Source organism: Magnusiomyces paraingens (assembly GCF_902498895.1).
Source record: "Magnusiomyces paraingens strain CBS 517.90 genome assembly, contig: contig5, whole genome shotgun sequence".
Classification (NCBI taxonomy): Eukaryota; Fungi; Ascomycota; class Dipodascomycetes; order Dipodascales; family Dipodascaceae; genus Magnusiomyces; species Magnusiomyces paraingens.
In genome coordinates, this window is record NW_022474071.1 from 218,090 (window position 1) to 236,578 (window position 18,489).

Here is an 18,489-nt window from a genome sequence, read left to right on the forward strand (position 1 = left end):
TCAACTATCCCGTTCTAAAACGCACCCAGTTTCTGGACTGTTTTATTGTTCGTTCAAGCAATAATCCTCTTTTTTTGTTCCTAAATAAATAACTTTAAGGCCTGTGCACAAATACATCCTCTCTTATGCATTTTTCGTTCAGTATAAGACTCTTCACTCATTGTACTCCCACTATACCGCCTCTTGAATGAATCACAACTCTTCTTAATATTATTCCTAAAACACAATCCTCTTTTTTTTTTTAATATCTCTTCATCAACTTCAAAATGACTTTAGTCAACATCTGCAGAGACAACAAGGATCCGTTCTACCGCTACAAGATGCCCCTCATCGTATCAAAGATTGAGGGTCGTGGTAACGGTATCCGCACCGCCATCGTCAACACTTCTGATGTGGCCCGTGCTCTTTCTCGTCCCCCTGCATACATTACAAAGTACTTTGGTGTCGAACTGGGATCCGCCGCCAAGATCAACGAGGCTGATGACCGCTACATTGTTAACGGTGCCCATGAGGCTTCCAAGCTTCAGGATCTTCTTGATGGCTTCATCTCCAAGTTTGTTCTTTGCGCTGCTTGCCAAAATCCTGAAACTGATCTCATCAAGCTCAAAGATGGCACTTTGACCCGCGACTGCAAAGCTTGCGGCCACCGCAGCCCCATTGACATGCGCCACAAACTCACTACTTATATTATTAAAAATCCTCCTTCTACTGCTAAGCAGGGCAAAGGAAAGAAGGCAGCCACTGCTTCTGCAAATGTTGGTGGTGCTTCCACTGACGAGCTTGTTTCTGGCGAAGTCAACGGCTCTCACGCAAACTCAGATGAGGACGGAAGCCCTCAACCCGATGATGAAGACTACGATGACGATGAGCTCGCCCGCAAGATTAATGCTGAGGCCTCTCAGATTGGTGATCGCCCTCTTTCTTCTAATGGCAATGGTTCCAACGCTGCTGGAGAAGAATGGGCTGTTGATATGTCTGAGGAAGCCATTCGTGCCCGTCAACGTGACATTAGTGGCTCTATGGCTTCTATGACTCTTGACGAGAAGGAATCTAACCCCTACGATCAGTTGGGTGATTGGATCACTAATGGCACCAATCTTTCTGATGTTGAAATTTACAAGAAGCTGGTTGAACTCGAAATTGCTGAAGATTACCGAGCCTGTCAGGTTATTGCTCAAACCCTCTTTTCTGCTGAAAAAATTGTCGAGGATATTGGCGCCCACGCCGGTCTTCTTTGCAAGCTTGTTGGCTCCACTTCTAAGGGTGAGCGCTACTTCCTTGGTGGCATTGAGCGTTTTGTTGGTATCGACCACCCTGAGCTTGTTAAAAATATCACCGCCATTTTCGAAGCTCTCTACGACAATGATATCATTTCGGAAGATGCCTTTCTGGACTGGGGCGAACATGTTTCCAAAAAGTACGTTGACAAGGAAACCTTCCGTAAGATCCGCAAGGCTGCTAAGCCTTTCCTCGATTGGCTTGCCGAGGCTGAGGAGGAAGATAGCTCTGACGATGATGAAGATGAGCTTTAAAATGGGTATTCAGGAATATATACCATTGTTCATTCTATAGTCTATAATATCAACTCTAATTTATTTTTTTTCTGTTAAATTTCATCATTTTTTTGATCTCACTTCCGTGGACTCCTTGTCTGCTTGCGAAGCTGCGTCTAATGCCATGCTTAAGAAACTTGTAATGTTTATTCCATGTGCTCTGGCCACTTGATACAAACTGCCAATAGTTGTTTTAATATGACTCTCCATTATTTGTTTCGAAGCCTCGGTAGATGGCTGTATTAGTTGTGGTGGTGGTGGAGACACTGAGCTTACAGGTTCAGACCCCACATTTGTCGATGAAATTTGTTGAGGAAACGTCCGGCTCCGGGTTACAGACTTTCCCTTGCCAGAAAGCCAGCGCCTAATTTCATGGTCTGACTCATTGCTTTCACCAAACCCAGACCGCAGCCGCGACACATGCTCAGGTTGATGTGGAGCCCCTGGTGGTTCGCGCTGTTTACTTGCCAACGTCTTATGAGGTGGAGTTGCCACACTTTTCGACACACGAGGGAAACTCCCAGGGAACTCAGCTGATATATCTGTTTCATTGTCGGTATCACTCATAGAGGGAATTTGTCTTGGTAATGGTGGTGTTGGCGTTCGAGCTTTGACAGCTGCAGGCTTCTCAACAGCAAGCGGCGGTTGATTCTGTGATGAAATTACTCGAGTATCTGAATGAAAAGCCGGTACTGACACTTCCTTTGGCTGTTGGTCCGCTTTAGGAGGAACCCCATGCATTGTGCGAAACCCGTCTTTAAGCATTTCCAATCGCTCCTGACTAAAGTCACCATTCAATGCAGTCTCTACATTGTCGTATGCCTTAAAATATTCATCATCGTCATCTTCATCTAGTGTTTCCATCGTCACTTTAGGATGCAAAGGCCCCTTGGTTGACTTAGGAGCACTTCCCTCTTCATCTGAAGACTTATCATACCGATCATAGTATGACATATCTTCCTCGTCATCATAGTCATCTTCATCTTCGGTCCCTGTTGCATCATCGAAAGCCACCTTTTCAAGTTTTTCATGCAATGCCCTGATATCGTTATCACTTGCCATGTGAGGTCTTTCTCCGTCAGATTCCGTATCATCATCATCTTCTTCTTCTTCCAAAACAGTGGTTTCGAATAAACTCTTCCTTGAAGATATATGTTCATTAGCAGGTTGTTTGAAAATTATACTTGAAGTTGGCGTCGGCTCAATAATATTAATTTTAGGTAAAGTTGAAAAGTCGTTTTTATCAGCTACAATTTGCTGCGGAATCAGCTGCGGAGACAATCCCATTTTAGTTGTAGCAAAGGGTTGCTCTTGAGCTGTAATTCCAAGTCCTGGTCCGTCAAATACTGATGGTGAAATCATGGGGCTTTTGACTGTATGGTTTGGAGTAAATCTCTGGCTATCTTGCTCAATTTTGGACTCGAGGTAAAGATCGTCAGCCAAGTAAGGGGTCGACTTCCAAGGCTGGTCTAGGTGGTAAAAAATGTCTTCAGGGGCTAAAAATATACCAAGTAATTTCCACGTCTGGTTCGTCACATCCCAAATGCTTGTGACATATAGTTGATTTTCTGGAGCCACTGGACGCACACTATACTCATATATAAACTTAGGAGGAGTTTGTGGAAATGTGACAAGTGGGAGTTGATTAGGGTTGATGGGAGGTTGGCCATAGGTGGCCTTAAGAGATTCTGTGCCAGGATACCCGACTCCTCCAAGACGCCACTTGGAGTTGGATAAAATGAATGCATGGCTCTTATGTCCAGTTATGCGGCAAATGGTATCATCATCCGATCTTTTAAACCACGTATTGGTAACAGTGACTTCAGTCACATTGATGGGACGCTCATTGTTAGGTTGAGAGGAATAAGTCATCCATTCGTGAGATAGTGCAACCATATAGTCTGCAGTGTACACTGCGTCTTCGACAAAAAATTCGGTTCCACGTTGCAGGGGTACCACAGAGGCTTCGCGCGCACTCCAAGCCAAAGTCACGAGCCACTTTTTCTGACGTTCCAGTAAATTTGCCTCTTTATTGGTGTTTCGTCCATAGAGATACGACGTGTCATCTTCACCAAGAGGAACAGTGGGCACAGCATTTGTCTCATCGGCATAAAACCCGAGTCGCATTTTGGCATAAGATGAGAGCTGCACGTTAAGGTCCGGGTAGTGGGACGGTAGAGTGTCTGAGTAAATGCATTTGAAGATGGCAAGTAGAGTGTCTGGAGAAGAATACTGTGTGGTATAGCCGGTACTTGGAATATTTGCCATACGAATTAGATTCTGACGAGCCACCATCATAGGGTCCGTTTTCCCTAAAATATTCTGATAGGGGGCGGTCATTATGAGGAGGGGGGTATTGTTCAATATTGGATAGAAGAATGTTTGAAAAAAAAAAAAAAAAAAAAAAAAAAAAAGAGGTTGTGTAGAACTCGCGATGTTCTCAAAGACGCGCATAAGCCTTTTGAGGTGTCTTCTGTTTGACGCGTGGCTGATATTCTGTCATACAGCTGTTACAGGACAGTGATATACTTAGTTCTAAGTATTTTATATCCTGATGAATAACTCTGCTTTTCCAATTTGCAGAAATTTTCACCAGTCAACTAACTGGCCCAACCAATTTTATATACAGGCACACACAGAGAGATTTCTAATTCTCCATCACCACAGCCACCACCACAACACTCACCTATCCACCATTTAAAAGATGCAGCGTGCCCTTTTCCAGACTCGCCTGTCGGCCCGCCCGCTGGCTCTGAAGCGTGGCCTTTTTGGCAAAGCCACCGAGCCCTCATTTCGCCCGGGCCCCTCGTACGTTGCACGACCGGGCAGCCTGAAGGACCAGATTGTGCATTCGTATCAAGCCAATAAGGAAACACCTGAGAACGTGCTGGAATTCCAGGAGCAGGCAACACGTCTGCCTGCATGGAAGAAGCTGCTGGGTCAGCGAGTGATTTCGACTTTCCATCTGGACATGGATCGTATTCGGTCGGGTCCTATTGCAGGAACTCTTTACTATGAGCTGTGTAAGGAGCAGGGTTACTTCCCCATAGATACCAAGAGCGGCAAGAAGCCTACGGCCAAAAGTGGGGTGCCATTGTCCAAAACTGCAAAGTTTTACTATGGCGACCTACAACTGCCGCAGACGTTTGCCCAACAGTTTCAGATCACAGCTCTGCACGTTTGGATGTTGTTTGTGCGAATGCGCGCCATGCCCCGAACCATTGGCAAGGAGTACCAGCAGAAGCTTGTTGATACAATCTTCTCCGACATGGAGAAGCGTCTGAGCACAGAGCTGCGCATTAGATCAGGCTCAATTATCGAGCGCTACAAGAAGGACTTCAATCTGCAGTTGCGTGGCAGTGTTATGTCCTATGATGAGGGTTTTTTCCTGGACGACGCAACTCTGGCATCTGCTCTTTGGCGTAACCTGTTTTCTGGTCGCCCTGAGATTGATGAGAGTTTCCTTGAGCAGCTCGTCCATTACATCCGCACCCAGCTCTACGTGCTCCAAAACATCTCCGACTTTGATTTTAGCAGAGGTCGTTTCCACTTTATTGATCCTTCACTTAGATACACACCCTTGTCTGAACAAGATGTCAAGGATATTCGCGATGTTGCCGTGCAGACCAGAACTGATGCCCAAGTGATTCTTCCTTCCGACAAGTCATCCTTGTCTACTGAAGGATGGTAATTTGTTTTAATATTTTTTTTTTGTTTATTATGAGTTTTGTATATAAAGTATTAGTATTAGTTGATTAATCATTACACTGTTTTTTTAATCATGTTTGAAGGGACGAATATTGATTCGGCTGAGCCACTTGGTGTTGCCCAATCTGTTTTCCTTTGAAATAGCATGGAGTTGGTCCAAAAACAAAGGCACAAAGGTTCCCGGACCAGTGCAGGTAGGGAAGTTTGCTGCCTGTTCAGATGCAACTGTATAAAGAGCAATAGCAGCAGCGGTAGCCAAAAAGTTGCCGTAAGGCATGCGGTCCTCAATTTGGTCAAGAAGTGACTTGTCAGTAGCAAGCACGGTGGTAATGAGAGAGCCGAGAGAGCATCCGGAGCCGGTGATGAGAGAGAGATACTCAGAGCCATTGGCAAAAATAAGAGCATTTCCATGCTCGTCCACCAGCAGGTCCTCAGGGCCGGTCATAAGCACAATGGTGCGGTAGTCCTGAGCAAGTTTGTAGGCGGCCTGGAAGCGGGCTTCATTGTCAGCATCTGTATCTGAGTCAACACCACGTTGCTTGGTGGGACTTTTAAGGCCAGCAGCCGCGTAGATTTCGCCATCATTGCCCTTGACCACGTCAAAGGCAACATGTTGTAGGAGTTCGAGGCAGGCCTTGGTGCGCAGACGGGTAGCGCCAGCACCAACGGGATCAAAAACAACAGTCTTGCCGCGCTTATTGTACTCACCACCAGCTTGTCTGTAAAGAGTCACACCCTCAAGAGTCGGGGTGCCCATGTTGATAAGACAGCCTGCATTAGGGTATTCAGCAAAGTCGCTAAATTCATCTACGCATTCCGACATGACAGGGCTGCCGCCAGTGGCAATTGTGACGTTTGCACTGAAATTCTTGACAACATCGTTTGTAATATGGTGGACGAGAGGTTTGACAGCATTGACTCTGGAAAGCAGGTCGGAGATATCGGTGAGAATGTTTTCTTGGCTGAACTTTTCGTCCCAAGGAATCTTGGCCGTCAAGTCCCAGGATGGGTTTTCTTCAATGAGCGCGCGCAGCACGCGTGACGCCTCGGCCGAGTCACTGTTTGCCATAATGGCAGAAACAACGGCAACACCAGAAACCTTGATGTTTTTTTCTGGGGTGGCTGAAAAATAAAGGACCCGTTGAACGTTGGAGGGATTTATTCCACCAATGGCCACAGCTGGGATCTTATTGTCAGCCGCCAGCAAGATTTCTTTGAGACCAACAGTACCAATGGGTTCTCTAGTAAGATCCTTGGTCTTAGTGCCATAGACAGCACCAATTCCCACATAGTCGGCTCCTTCCGCAATAGCGCGCTTGATTTCAGTCGGGTCATGTGTGGAAACGCCAATAATCTTGTTTTTGCCAATAAGTTTGCGCAAGGCAGGGACGTCTAGGATTGTTAGTATGGAAGGGTGTAAAAAGGAATTGACATTCATGACTTACCCAAGTCTTCCTGGCCAACATGAACACCTTCGGCATCGCAAGCCAAAGCTACATCGACACGATCGTTAATAATGAGAGGAACATTGTACTTTTTGGTAATTTCATGGAGCTTTTTGGCCTTGGCAACAAAGTCTTTTGTGTCAATATTCTTTTCACGCAACTGTACAATGGTCACAGCTCCATTGGCAAGGGTTTTTTCAACCTGTTCAAAGAAATCAGTGCCAGGAGGCAGCATAGTGCTGTCTGTGACGAGGTAGAGTGTGTAATCGACTTTTTTGGGAGCGTCAGTCATTGTTATTGGATGATTGTATGAAGAGAGTTGTTAGGAATAAAAAAGTTTTTTTTTTATTTTTGTTTTAGAAGAAGAACAAAAAAAAAAAGAAATATAAATGGTGGGGTTACCAGCTGGTTTTTAAATGCGCGGTGTTTGTGCGACTTTTTACAACAAGCAACAACGATGGTTTAATAATAAGCCCACGATGAGGGGTTTCGGTTTTGATTGACTCCAAATAGTTTTTGTTATCTTTAAAATGAGATGTTCCGTGTGTGTTTTTTTCATAGTCAAAAGGGCTTTCAAGGTCCAATTCGCTCAAAAAAGGCTTTCTGCGTGATTTATTTCCAGTATTGTTGAAACTCTTAAAAAAAAAAAAAAAAAAGTGCGCGTGCGAGAAAAGTTGAAATAGTTCTCTCCACTTTTTTTCTTTTTTTTTTTTTTGTCCACACTCAAAGACCACTATTGAAAAATAAGGTGCACTATATTTTGTGAAGAGACTTTGAGAGAGTAGGCATTCTGGCTCTTTCTAGTACGATATTGATTCCAAGTATAAAGTTTAGTTATCACAGCCTAATCCGATATTACCGGGACGCTCACCATCGCACAAAGGGACTATCCTTAAAAGCATTATAGAGAAGGCTCATAGTGTCAATTTTGGTATGTCAAAACTAATCAATTCCAATTTCAAATGGTTGAAATAGATTTTTTTCTTTAGTTGTGAGATAATTAATTGATTTTTTTTAAAGAATCACGTTCTACACATGTAAAGTTGAACCTTATTGTCTGTACCCGTTTCGGGTATTTTTGTAATATTTCGGGCCATGGTTTATTCGGGTTACCAAATTCCATGGAATTATCGGGACATTCTACACTGATGATTTAAGGCGTGGAATTTTTTTTATGGAAATTTTTCAATTTGTTTATTTTTCTATTTGTTTTAAAAAAGTGGATTTTTAAATGTTATTAGAAAAATCTTTGAGCAGTTCAAGTAAATAGATTTATTAAAAAAAAAAAATAAAGAAATGAAGTGAAGTGAAGAGAAGAGAAGTGGAAATAAAAAGAACATGATAAAAGAAAAAAAGAAAAAAACCCTCCAAAATATGGTTCAAATAATATCTGAGATACAATTGAAATACAATTGATAAACATCACAACCTTCAAAGGTAGTTTCAAAAGTATTTTATATACAATCCACAAGATATCTTTTTAATCAAGGCTCATGATATTTGCCTAATATATAGATATAGATTGAATATAATTTTTTTATCCATTTTTTTTCAAAATAAAAAAATAAAAGAAAAAAGCTTAAGTTGTATCAGCAATCAAACAACGTATATACGTGATATTTTTTATTTTTGAAAATCTTGAATCGGGATTATTCCTTGGCTGTCTTTCAAAAAATGACTTTTAACCTCTTGAAAAAGTTTCTTCTGAGATCACTTGCTTTTCATTCATTTTCTTTTAAGATCATTTTTTATCTTGGCCATTGAAGATCCAAAGTTTTATATACCAAGTTCTCCTTTTTGCAGCACGATTGAAACTTCAAACCATATAAATTAAAAAGTTTTTTTTTTTTTTACATATTATTACAAAAAAAAAAAAAAAAAAAACTATATAGAATCATTGCGTTTTAACTCTCTTTCAACAATGTTTGAAATCTTAATCCACATAAACTACAAAACGCATTGAGATCTCATTGCTTTCGAAAGCAAAAGGATTTTTTTTTCTGTAGGGCCGTTGCAAATCCCATACTAGTGATCTCATTGGTCATTTGTAATGAGAGAACTTGTATGCATTTATCAATGTTTCAATGGAAATGCCATGGCTCGACATTGAAGAATTTGCCCTCTTCATTCTGCTACAAACATAATCTTGGCAGTGATGTTTATTACTGATGCTGATAAATGATGGAATCTTTGATAATTGAGAGGTATAAAAGATCAATGGTATTTCCTTTATAATTTTTTAAAAAATATATATATATATATTCGACATTTTCATTTTCATTTCCATTTTCATTTTCATTTTCATTTTCATTTTCATTTTCATTTTTTCATTTTTCATTTTCATTGTAACCACCCAATTCTTTGATAATTTATAAATTTCCTCTAGTCATTTCCTCCAACCGTTCTTCAATGACCCCTCACCCTCACTCACCACCTAAGAAAAACCCATCCTTGTTACAACAAGACCCCAAGCAGTTACAAATTCTGTTACAATCTTCTGTTCCCGCCGCATCAGCCGCTGCCCACAACAACAACCCACAACAGCCCAAAAACAGTCGGACCATCAGCGCCGCCAGCAGTACCAAAACTAGCCCCTACCTACGCTCAGAGTTGTTTGATCATCAAACAACACACCACAATTTCAACCACCATCACAACAAAAACAACAACAACAACAACCACCCACGAGGACTAGCCATCTTCTCGGGATATTCCCCATTATTGTCATCTAATACCCCCAACCTTTGTCCCAGCGTATTCTCAGAAAAGTCGCTGAGCTATTCTTCATCTCCTCTTCCTCTGGACCCCCCATCGAACCCTCCCACAGTTGGAGCCAAAGCAGAGTCTGCCTCAGTCTCGACATCGTCCATAACCATTCTTCCTCCGAAAACAACCATTATTTTTTCTCGAAACAGTTCCACCAAAATGCCTCGTCGTCCATCTTTGTTCACCATTGTTGGTGCCGGTCTAGCTTGTCTTATTTTTTTCTATGTCGTGTTCCCCAGTTCATCCTCATCTTCCCATGACGCCGTGGCCCATTCACTGGGATCCAAGATCTCGACCGGAGAACAAATAAAGGCTGGTGTTGCACGGACCCCAGCTCAACTTACATCAGTCGATGACTACGACCCTATTGACGCACTCGGCAAGTCGGGAGGCCCCTCGCAGGACCTTACAACAGGAGCTCCCATTATGGGTCACATGACTAACGAAACGATCCGCGCAGAAGTTGGTCGCGCAGGATGGAAGTTGTTCCATACGATTCTTGCAAAGTACCCTGTCAAGCCCACAACCAATGATCGTGAAACTCTGTCATCGTACATTTATTTGTTTTCACGTGTATACCCATGGTATGTGTATTGATTTTTTTTTTGTCTGTGCCTGTGCATGAGCCTGTGTGTAAGTAGTGTGTCCCCTTTTGCTAATTTTTAAATTTTATTTAGTGGTCAGTGCGCTGAGCATTTTCAAGCATTATTGAGACAATACCCACCACAAACCTCATCGCGTGAGGCGGCCTCGCAGTGGGGTTGTTTTGTGCATAACCAAGTGAATGAGCGCTTGGGTAAAGAGATTTTTGACTGTAGCACAATTTCCGACAAGTACGCGTGCGGGTGTGCTGAAGATGACGAGAAGGATGCAGCCCGAGCATCTGCTGCTGCAACAAGTGGAGAAGCAGCAGCATTAGTAAATGAAGATACCACGATTAAGCGCGACACCACAGCCGAGAGTGCTGAAGAAGTTGACGAGACTGGCAACGTTGCTCTAGCTCATGAAGGTAATGAGGTTTTAAAAGGCTTGGAACTTGAGGTTCCAAAGTCTTCCAAAGAAAAAGATTCCCCGTTAGTTTTGGAAAAAGGAGGCTAATGTAGTTTTTTTTTTTTAATAGGAATTGATAACATTATGTGAACGATACAAAAAAAAAAAATTGAAAACGATCTTAATAGATAAAGATTTTTTTGACAAATGTTTCAAATAACAAAAAGAGCAGCAGTTTTCCAGTAAACCCTAACCGATAAGTTTTTAAATGGACGAAAGAAAAAGGTAAGATTGAAGAGTATGGAAAGAGTGGTGTTTTTTTTTTTTTTTTTTTTTGGTAGGAAAACACTCATTAAAAGAATATCACAATAAGCGAGGACTTGAGAATACGCTGAAGCAACCGAAAAAAAAAGTTGCAACGGATAATGACAAATTAAAAATGGAAATGAAAATTACAATGACAATAGTACAAAATACAAAAAATAAAAAATAAAAAATAAAAAATAAAAAACACTTAAAATGGTTGAGTGGTGGTTTCTGTTGTTGTTTTTTTTTTTGAAAAGAAAAGAATTATTTATATATATATACGGTTACTATTTAACATATAAATGACATGTATCAATTAAATTCGACTGGCTATCGATTAATTGAAATAAGGGACACTGAGAAAGTCATAATAGTAGAGTTTTGTCGTTTTCTGTCGCATTCAAAAAAAAAAAAAAAAAAAAAAAAATTAAAATAAATTAAAATAAATTAAAACAAATTAAAACAAATTAAATTAAATTAAATTAAAAATTTAAAAAAAACAATAGAATTATTTTCTTAAATCTGTTTTATTATTTTTTTGTTGTTTTTTCTATTTCATAAGAAATAATAAGTTTTTCTTTTTTTTGAGGGAAATGATAAAAATATGGGCTTCTTTTTTCATTATTTCCAAAATAGGAAAAGAATAACCTTTAGAAGAAAAAAAAAACTGAGAAAATGAGTTAGTTTTATTTCTATTCTGAGAGAAAAAAAAATGAATATGAATATGAATATGAATATAATTTGTAACAATCACATTATTCCATTAAAAAAATAATAAATTCTTACCTCTTTTGGAAAATATTTGGCTTTTTGTTTTTTTTTTTTTCTCTTCTCCCCCAAATTGAATACAGGGCCTATTTTTTTTGGAGGGGGTTTGGGATAATTTTGTGTTGATCTTATTGTAGTATCTTAGGTAATATATACTTGAATTGTTGCCTTTTATGTATTTGTTTTAAATCAGCTCTTGCTTTTTTTTTCTCCCCCTTCTTTCTTTCCCTCCCTCTCTCTCTCTTTTTTATTTCTCCATTGTTTTTTTTTTAGTATAATATTGTTTCGATTAACGTTGAATTTTTCTTTATTTCATTTTTTTTTTTGTGGCTGTTTTTTTTTTTTTTCTTTTTAACAAAAAAAATACTCTCAATGTTTCCTTTCCCCTTTACCAATCCCCGTTCAATGCCCTTTTTAAAAGTTTACTTTCAATCCCCAGTTCCTTATTATCAAACTCCTTCTGTTTATTTTCTTTCTTTTAATAAACGGAACCGGGAACTGCTTGTAGCTATTCATGGGCTCTGTCGGGGTTTGAAGTCTTTTTTTTTTTATTGTTCCGCCGCCATGTGTGGCGCATGTGTTTTTGGTGTGTGTTAGGTGTTTTTTTTTTTTTTTTTTTTTTTTCAAACGCGGGTTAGTCGGACAATATAGTTTTATGCGGCTTAACCTAGTTAAACTTGCCATTTTGGGAAATTTGTTTTTAATTAAAGTTGGCAGTGGCGTGGTTTTTTGCTTACAATCAAAATAAAAATTGGTTCTTTAATGTGAAATCTCAGATCATGCCAGAATTGACTTGTGGAATTTTCCCCTTCTGGCAATGAATTTTTTTTTTTTTTTCTTCTTCTTCTTTCAAGACCGTCGAATTCCAAAGACCCCTTCCGCGGAGAAACAACAGAAACTCTCTTTTTTTTTTTTTTTTAGTCGTCATCATTAAACAAAAAATGTCAGTTGGTACAATTTCCTTTTAACCATTCCCCGGTCTCTGATTTGCAAGAAATTCCAAGATTTAGATGGAATTAAATTGTAAACCTTTGTTTTCCTACTTCTAAATTAAAGAAATTCCATTAAGCACATCATTCTTTGTTAATTAATGAGCGGCTGAGTCATTTTTTTTTTTTTGTAGATATATAGTTATATATTAAATAGATAGAATAATATAATTTTTTATTACAACTTTAATTACAACACTTTTACGAAAGCTAAATAATCAGCGCATTGATGTGCCTTCTAGTGCGGCTTGGCTTAAAAATCCCTCATAATATATGATATTCAAGATTTGCACATTTGTCTGGTAAATTCTTTTTCATAATTTAAAAAAAAAAAAAAACACTTCTAATCCAAGTCATATGTCACTTTTTAATTTTTATTATTATGTCATAAATGAAAAAAAAAATAAAAATAAAAAAAATCTGGAGAGAAAATCAAAGGGGACTGACGGGTTGTCCTGTCTAACCCGGACACTCCTTATTATTTTCGTGCGGCGTGGATTGACATATTTTCCCTAATAAAGAAGCCGCAGTGATGGTGGATGGGATTTGCCCTCCGGAACTTCTCAGAGCCCTTGGCGTGTATGTGTGTGTGTGTGTCTATGAGTGAGTGCCATTTTAATTTGGGTATGTGCGGCAACCGCTAAAAGTCTCTCTCTCTAGTCTATTCCATGCATACACCTAATAGTAGTCTGTGTTTTTACAAACCTCCATATAAAAACGATTCTGTGTCCCCCGTTTGTTCTCTTTTTTTTTTTTTTTTTCCCTTTCTTCTTATCCATCATCACAACACACACAATCACAAACACAAATACATTAATCATACAACAACAACATCTACTCAATAATTCACAATGAAAATCGCTAGCAACCAAGAAGTTAAGGAGTACACCAACGCCATCTACACAGGCTTTGCTAAGGGCTGCGCAGTCGGTGCTGTCGTCGCTCTGGGTCTTTACCAGGTGGTCAAGCGCAAGCAATTCTTCACCACCATGACTGCCACCACAAAGACTTTCTTTGCTCTGTCGATTCCTGTTGGTTTCGGTATGACCAACCTCGAATGGGTCTCGCTGGATTTCGACATGCACCAATACGGTTTTGGTGAGGGTTCGGAGGCTGCTCTGGAAGAACAAAAGAAGATTGAAAATATGACTTCAGGACAAAAGATTGTCTACTACGCCTCAGAAAACAAGTACAAGCTTATTGCTGGTGCATGGGCTGCATCAATGGGTGGCTCTTTCTGGTGGGTCAACAGAGACAAGTACATGACCAAAGCTCAGAAGATTGTCCAGGCTCGTATGTACGCTCAAAGTATTACCATTGTTCTTCTTCTCGCCTCTATGCTTTTGTCTGTTAATGGACCCAGAGAAAAGAAGAACCCTCTTGATCTTGAGTACTCTTGGGAGGCCATTGCAGCCAAGGAGGAGGCCCGTGAGAAGGCTGCTGGTCTGCCCACCAGAATCCCTGCTAAGACTTCTGAGCAGTAAATGGTGGTCGTGTGCAAGGACACTAAAGGATTAAAAGAAAAAAAAAATTTATGAATGGTTTATGAATATACGACTTTGACGATGCTTATTTTGATTTGAAGGTTTTATCATTAAAAGAAAAAAATTAAAAAAAAAAACTTTATAGAGAATTGTAATTTTTATCAACTGAAAATATAATGAGAAAAAAAAAAATTAAAATTTAAAATAACTTTACCTGTAACATTTTATTATTACTTTTGTCGAGGGGGACTAATAATTTGTTGGTTACACTTCCCAAATGTCCCAAAGTAGTCTTTTAGGGATGGAAATTGGAGCACCAAAGCAAAAATACATTGAGGCTTACTAAAGAAAGAATGAATAATGTTTGTTTAAAACATCATTTCAACCAATGAAGTATTTTTTGTTTCTTGTTGTTTTTAGCGGAAAATCCCGCTCGTGACCATCACTGGCTATTGTATTTTGGTAGTTAAGAGTTTAGCTAGCTAGCTAGCTAGCTAGCTAGCTGACTGGTTTGTTTAAAGTGAGCCGGGATTTTTATTAAAAATGTCCTTTACTACTGGACTTTAAGATGATGAAGAAAAAGAAGCAGAAGCAGAAGCAGAGGCAGAAGAAAATGCCTCTTCAAGACGGGCCGTAAGAGCAGCATTCCACCGCTGTGCAAATACAGGTGATACATTCATAAGTAAAGCTTCCGGGGTTTCAAACACAGCTCCATTTTTAACATTCAAAGAAGGCTTTGATTGAGAATCCTGAGAATTATTGTTACTTGTAGTCAATGCCAGGACAATCCATCCATTGCGTTCCAGGCGTGTGTCTAAAACGGTCTGCTCCAAGGTAGTAATCCGTACAGGATCAGTAGGAGAGTCTGGAAGTTGGATGGAAGAAACCATGAGCGCGTATTCACGATGAAGTGCGGCGTATTCTTCTTGGATTGTGGCCGGGTTCATTTGTTATATAAGGATTTGAAAGAAGCTTTAAAAGGGGGGATTAGATATTAGAGATTAGAGATTAGAGAAATAGGGGAGGTAAATGAGATATTAAGATGAGCTCAAAAAAGGATTTTTTTTTGTAAATGAAAAAGGCAATAGAATATGGAAGAACAAAATAAGTTTCATAAAATGTGTTACATATATGTTACATATATGTTACATATATGTTACAATTAAATTTTTTTTAATATCTTTTAGATGGTTGTAACTATACAACACTAAATCATATGGCAAGACGAGGAAGGTTTTACACAGACAAACTCGAGTCTTTTAAGGACTTAAAGCACAAAAGACCAAAAAAAAAAAAAAAAAAAACGAGGTCTTAGATGAAAAAAAAAGACCCAACTTTTTAATGTTTTTTTTTTTTTCTTTTTTTTTTTTTTATTTAAGAAAGAATCAAATATATTTCCAAATTCAATGTCAACATACAAACGTATATATTATGAATATTCCCTTTTATTTTATGTCTGCTTTCCTTTCCTTTCCTTTCCTTTCCTTCTGCAACATTTAAAGCAAAGGCTCACTAAGGCTCACTAAAAGGCGCTCATATTGCCTTTTTAGGCCATGTGATAACACACATACAATCATATAGTACAGTTGGTATATCAGGTACTTCACTACAAACGTATATTAGAAAGTTTCATCTTGTATATGGCAGTAAATAGTTGGCCAATTTGTTTGTCGCTATCGTCCAATGGATAGCAGTGGATCGTTAGGAGCTTAAAAAAAAAAAAACCGTTGAAAAAAAAGCTGTCAGTATGATCATAACGCCTTTTTTTTTTTTTTTTTTCTACCTTTCCTTTTTGATTAATATATATATATTTATTCATATATATAAATAAATGGTCCATTTTGATATATATCAAACCATGATGATTACTGAATTTTAATGTTTCAAACAAAAGAAAAAAAAGAACCCTATTAGACAGCATTCCCTTTGATATTAAACGGAATAGAAATGGAAATAGGAATAGAAATAGAAATAGAAATATATATCACAATAGTACAAGCCCATATGCCAATGAAGATTATTCATTAGACTAAGGTTAAAAAAAAAAAAAAAAAAAGAGAGAGAGAGAGAGAGAGAGGCAGCAACAGCAAGAAAAGCAGCAGCAGTAGCAGCAGCAATCACTCATCTTTTATTCGTTTTAAATGTGAAATATTTTTTTTTTCAAATATTATTATGCCATTTCCTTGAAAATTTTTTTTTTCAAATGGTTAAACTTACTTTTTCTTTTAAAAGAAGAAACTAATAGTATTAAATATATATATATGAATATATATATATATCTATCTATTTGAATTGAAAAGCAAGAATAGTTGTCAAATAAAATTTTTTTTTTTTTATTTTTCATCAATTTTTTTTTTTTCCCTTCTCCCTTTTTTTTTTTTTTTTGTCACCACCACCACTTTTTTTTTATTTATTTTTTTATTATTTAAATCCCCACCATCGCCACCAACCTTTTAAAGCTTACATACTCAAAACCTTTTGCCAACCATCACCATCATATAGACAAATTCCATCATTTTGCATCACACCCATCTCTTCAATGGACATTAAGGACCTGATAAATGAGCCAGAACGGCCACGAGTATATCTCGACATTTCAATTGGTGGCAAGCCCATTGGTAGAGCCATTTTCCAACTGGTGAGTTATTGATTTTTTGGATTTTAATGAAATGATGAAAAATAATATTCAGCATGAAATCATTTTGTGATGAAAATTTCTTTTCAAAAAAAAAAAAAAGGTTTCAAAGTTATCTCACATGACTGATGAGAAAAAAACCGAATTTTTTTTTTTTTTTTTTTTTGGCAATAACTTTGAAATCAATCAATGAATCTTTATATATATATATATATATATATATATTTATTATAATCGCAATTCTTCTCTAACCTTTGGAATCCATATTTCAATCCATCTTGATCCCAGTTTAGTGATAGTAAGTGTTTGCGAAACCTTCTCATATCTTTTTATTTTTTTTTTTAACTCATCCATTCTTTATGAAATCATCTAACTTTGGACTCTTTTTTTTTTTTTTTTTTTTTTTTTTAAGTCGTCCCAAAAACAGCTGAAAACTTTCGGGCCTTGTGCACGGGCGACCGGGGTGTAGGTAAGCTCGGGTACCCGCTGCACTATAAGGGTTCCAAGTTTCACCGCGTTATTAAAAACTTTATGATCCAAGGCGGTGACTTTACGGTGGGCAACGGAACAGGCGGCGAATCCATTTATGGCGAGCGATTCCCCGACGAACAGCCCTTACAAACATCATCAGCCACAACAGCACCAACCCACGAGCCGTTTGTGCTCTCAATGGCCAACTCCGGGCCTAATACCAATGGCTCGCAGTTCTTCATCACAACCCTTGCCACCCACCATTTGGACGGCAAACATGTGGTTTTTGGCCGACTTTTGGCAGGCAAGTCTGTGGTGCGTACCATTGAGCATACAGCCACTGGCGCCAACGACAAGCCTGTGCAGGATGTGGTGATTACGGATTGTGGAGAGCTTCCTGCAACAGCCAGACTGGAGGATTACATTGTGACGGATGGGACTGGAGATCCATATGAGGATTTCCCAGATGATGAAGAATCGGTCAAGGCTCCGGATGATGATCCGGGTCCTCCTCTTGCAGCGGCTGAGAAGATTAAGCAGATTGGCACGACGTTGCTGAAACAGGGCACGACTCAAGACAAGAAGCTTCTTGCGTTGGCCAAGTACCGTAAGGCGCTGCGTTACATTAATGAGTATCTTCCTGACCCAGATAAACACCCTGGGGCGTACCGGCAGTTTCTGAAGCTCAAGACGGCGCTGCATTTGAATATTGCGCTTGTTGCGCTACAGGTAGGACAGTTTGGTGATGCCCAGCGGGCGGCCAACAATGCTTTGGATGTTTCTGGGATTACGCCACAAGAGCGGGCCAAGGCGCTTTACAGACGTGGTGTAGCAAGTGCGCGGAGCAAGAATGAGGAGGGAGCGGTTGTGGACTTTGAAGCTGCACTCAAGATTGTGCCTGGAGACGTGGCCATTGTGAATGAGCTTGCACGGGTGAGGCAGGTCATGCAAAAGCGTCGCGAGGGGGAAAAGGCGGCGTACTCAAAGTTTTTTGGGAAATAAACTGGTGTAGATGATAAAGACTTTAGGGTTTATAATGGAGGTTGAAGAAAAAAAAAAATAAAATAAAATAAAATAAAAAAAAAAAAATAAAGTCAAAAAGTTTTTTTTTTTGTTTTTTCTTAATAATTGTTTAAGCCGTATTTTTTTTTATATTTACATTATTCGGTTTGATTTTTATTTTATATTTTTAATCTTTAAGGACGGAACGGAGTGTTAAAAATTATTTTATTTATTTATTAAAGAAATCTTGTTAAACTTTGTGATCCCGAACCGTCGATTTTTTTAGGGATGGTTTTGAGAGGATTTTCATTAGGATGAGGGGGAGGAAAAAAAAGAGAGGTTTTTTTTTTTTTTTTGTTGGTTGTGGTAGTA

The 18,489-nt window shown here is 38.9% G+C and overlaps 8 protein-coding genes across 8 annotated transcripts; 5 read left to right on the forward strand and 3 right to left on the reverse strand.

Moving 5' to 3' along the window:
* Positions 1 to 266: 266 nt before the first annotated feature.
* On the forward strand, positions 267 to 1,532 carry SAPINGB_P005729 (uncharacterized protein; the record flags this gene model as incomplete). Its single annotated transcript, XM_032000443.1, has 1 exon — positions 267 to 1,532. One exon carries the CDS (start codon positions 267 to 269, stop codon positions 1,530 to 1,532), a length of 1,266 nt encoding a protein of 421 aa, XP_031856334.1.
* Positions 1,533 to 1,616: 84 nt separating this feature from the next.
* On the reverse strand, positions 1,617 to 3,893 carry SAPINGB_P005730 (uncharacterized protein; the record flags this gene model as incomplete). The annotated part of the gene is made up of 1 exon (XM_032000444.1): positions 1,617 to 3,893. One exon carries the CDS (start codon positions 3,891 to 3,893, stop codon positions 1,617 to 1,619), a length of 2,277 nt encoding a protein of 758 aa, XP_031856335.1.
* Positions 3,894 to 4,257: 364 nt separating this feature from the next.
* On the forward strand, positions 4,258 to 5,244 carry SAPINGB_P005731 (uncharacterized protein; the record flags this gene model as incomplete). Its single annotated transcript, XM_032000445.1, has 1 exon — positions 4,258 to 5,244. The coding sequence occupies one exon, from the start codon at positions 4,258 to 4,260 to the stop codon at positions 5,242 to 5,244; it is 987 nt and encodes a 328-aa protein (XP_031856336.1).
* Positions 5,245 to 5,328: 84 nt separating this feature from the next.
* SAPINGB_P005732 (uncharacterized protein) lies at positions 5,329 to 6,998 on the reverse strand (the record flags this gene model as incomplete). The annotated part of the gene is made up of 2 exons (XM_032000446.1): positions 5,329 to 6,653; positions 6,707 to 6,998. The coding sequence occupies 2 exons, from the start codon at positions 6,996 to 6,998 to the stop codon at positions 5,329 to 5,331; spliced, it is 1,617 nt and encodes a 538-aa protein (XP_031856337.1).
* Positions 6,999 to 9,115: 2,117 nt separating this feature from the next.
* On the forward strand, positions 9,116 to 10,570 carry SAPINGB_P005733 (uncharacterized protein; the record flags this gene model as incomplete). The annotated part of the gene is made up of 2 exons (XM_032000447.1): positions 9,116 to 10,056; positions 10,150 to 10,570. 2 exons carry the CDS (start codon positions 9,116 to 9,118, stop codon positions 10,568 to 10,570), a joined length of 1,362 nt encoding a protein of 453 aa, XP_031856338.1.
* A 2,806-nt stretch (positions 10,571 to 13,376) lies between these two features.
* Positions 13,377 to 14,009, forward strand: SAPINGB_P005734 (uncharacterized protein; the record flags this gene model as incomplete). The annotated part of the gene is made up of 1 exon (XM_032000448.1): positions 13,377 to 14,009. The coding sequence occupies one exon, from the start codon at positions 13,377 to 13,379 to the stop codon at positions 14,007 to 14,009; it is 633 nt and encodes a 210-aa protein (XP_031856339.1).
* A 563-nt stretch (positions 14,010 to 14,572) lies between these two features.
* On the reverse strand, positions 14,573 to 14,956 carry SAPINGB_P005735 (uncharacterized protein; the record flags this gene model as incomplete). Its single annotated transcript, XM_032000449.1, has 1 exon — positions 14,573 to 14,956. One exon carries the CDS (start codon positions 14,954 to 14,956, stop codon positions 14,573 to 14,575), a length of 384 nt encoding a protein of 127 aa, XP_031856340.1.
* Positions 14,957 to 16,548: 1,592 nt separating this feature from the next.
* SAPINGB_P005736 (uncharacterized protein) lies at positions 16,549 to 18,117 on the forward strand (the record flags this gene model as incomplete). Its single annotated transcript, XM_032000450.1, has 3 exons — positions 16,549 to 16,647; positions 16,933 to 16,942; positions 17,057 to 18,117. 3 exons carry the CDS (start codon positions 16,549 to 16,551, stop codon positions 18,115 to 18,117), a joined length of 1,170 nt encoding a protein of 389 aa, XP_031856341.1.
* Positions 18,118 to 18,489: the final 372 nt, after the last annotated feature.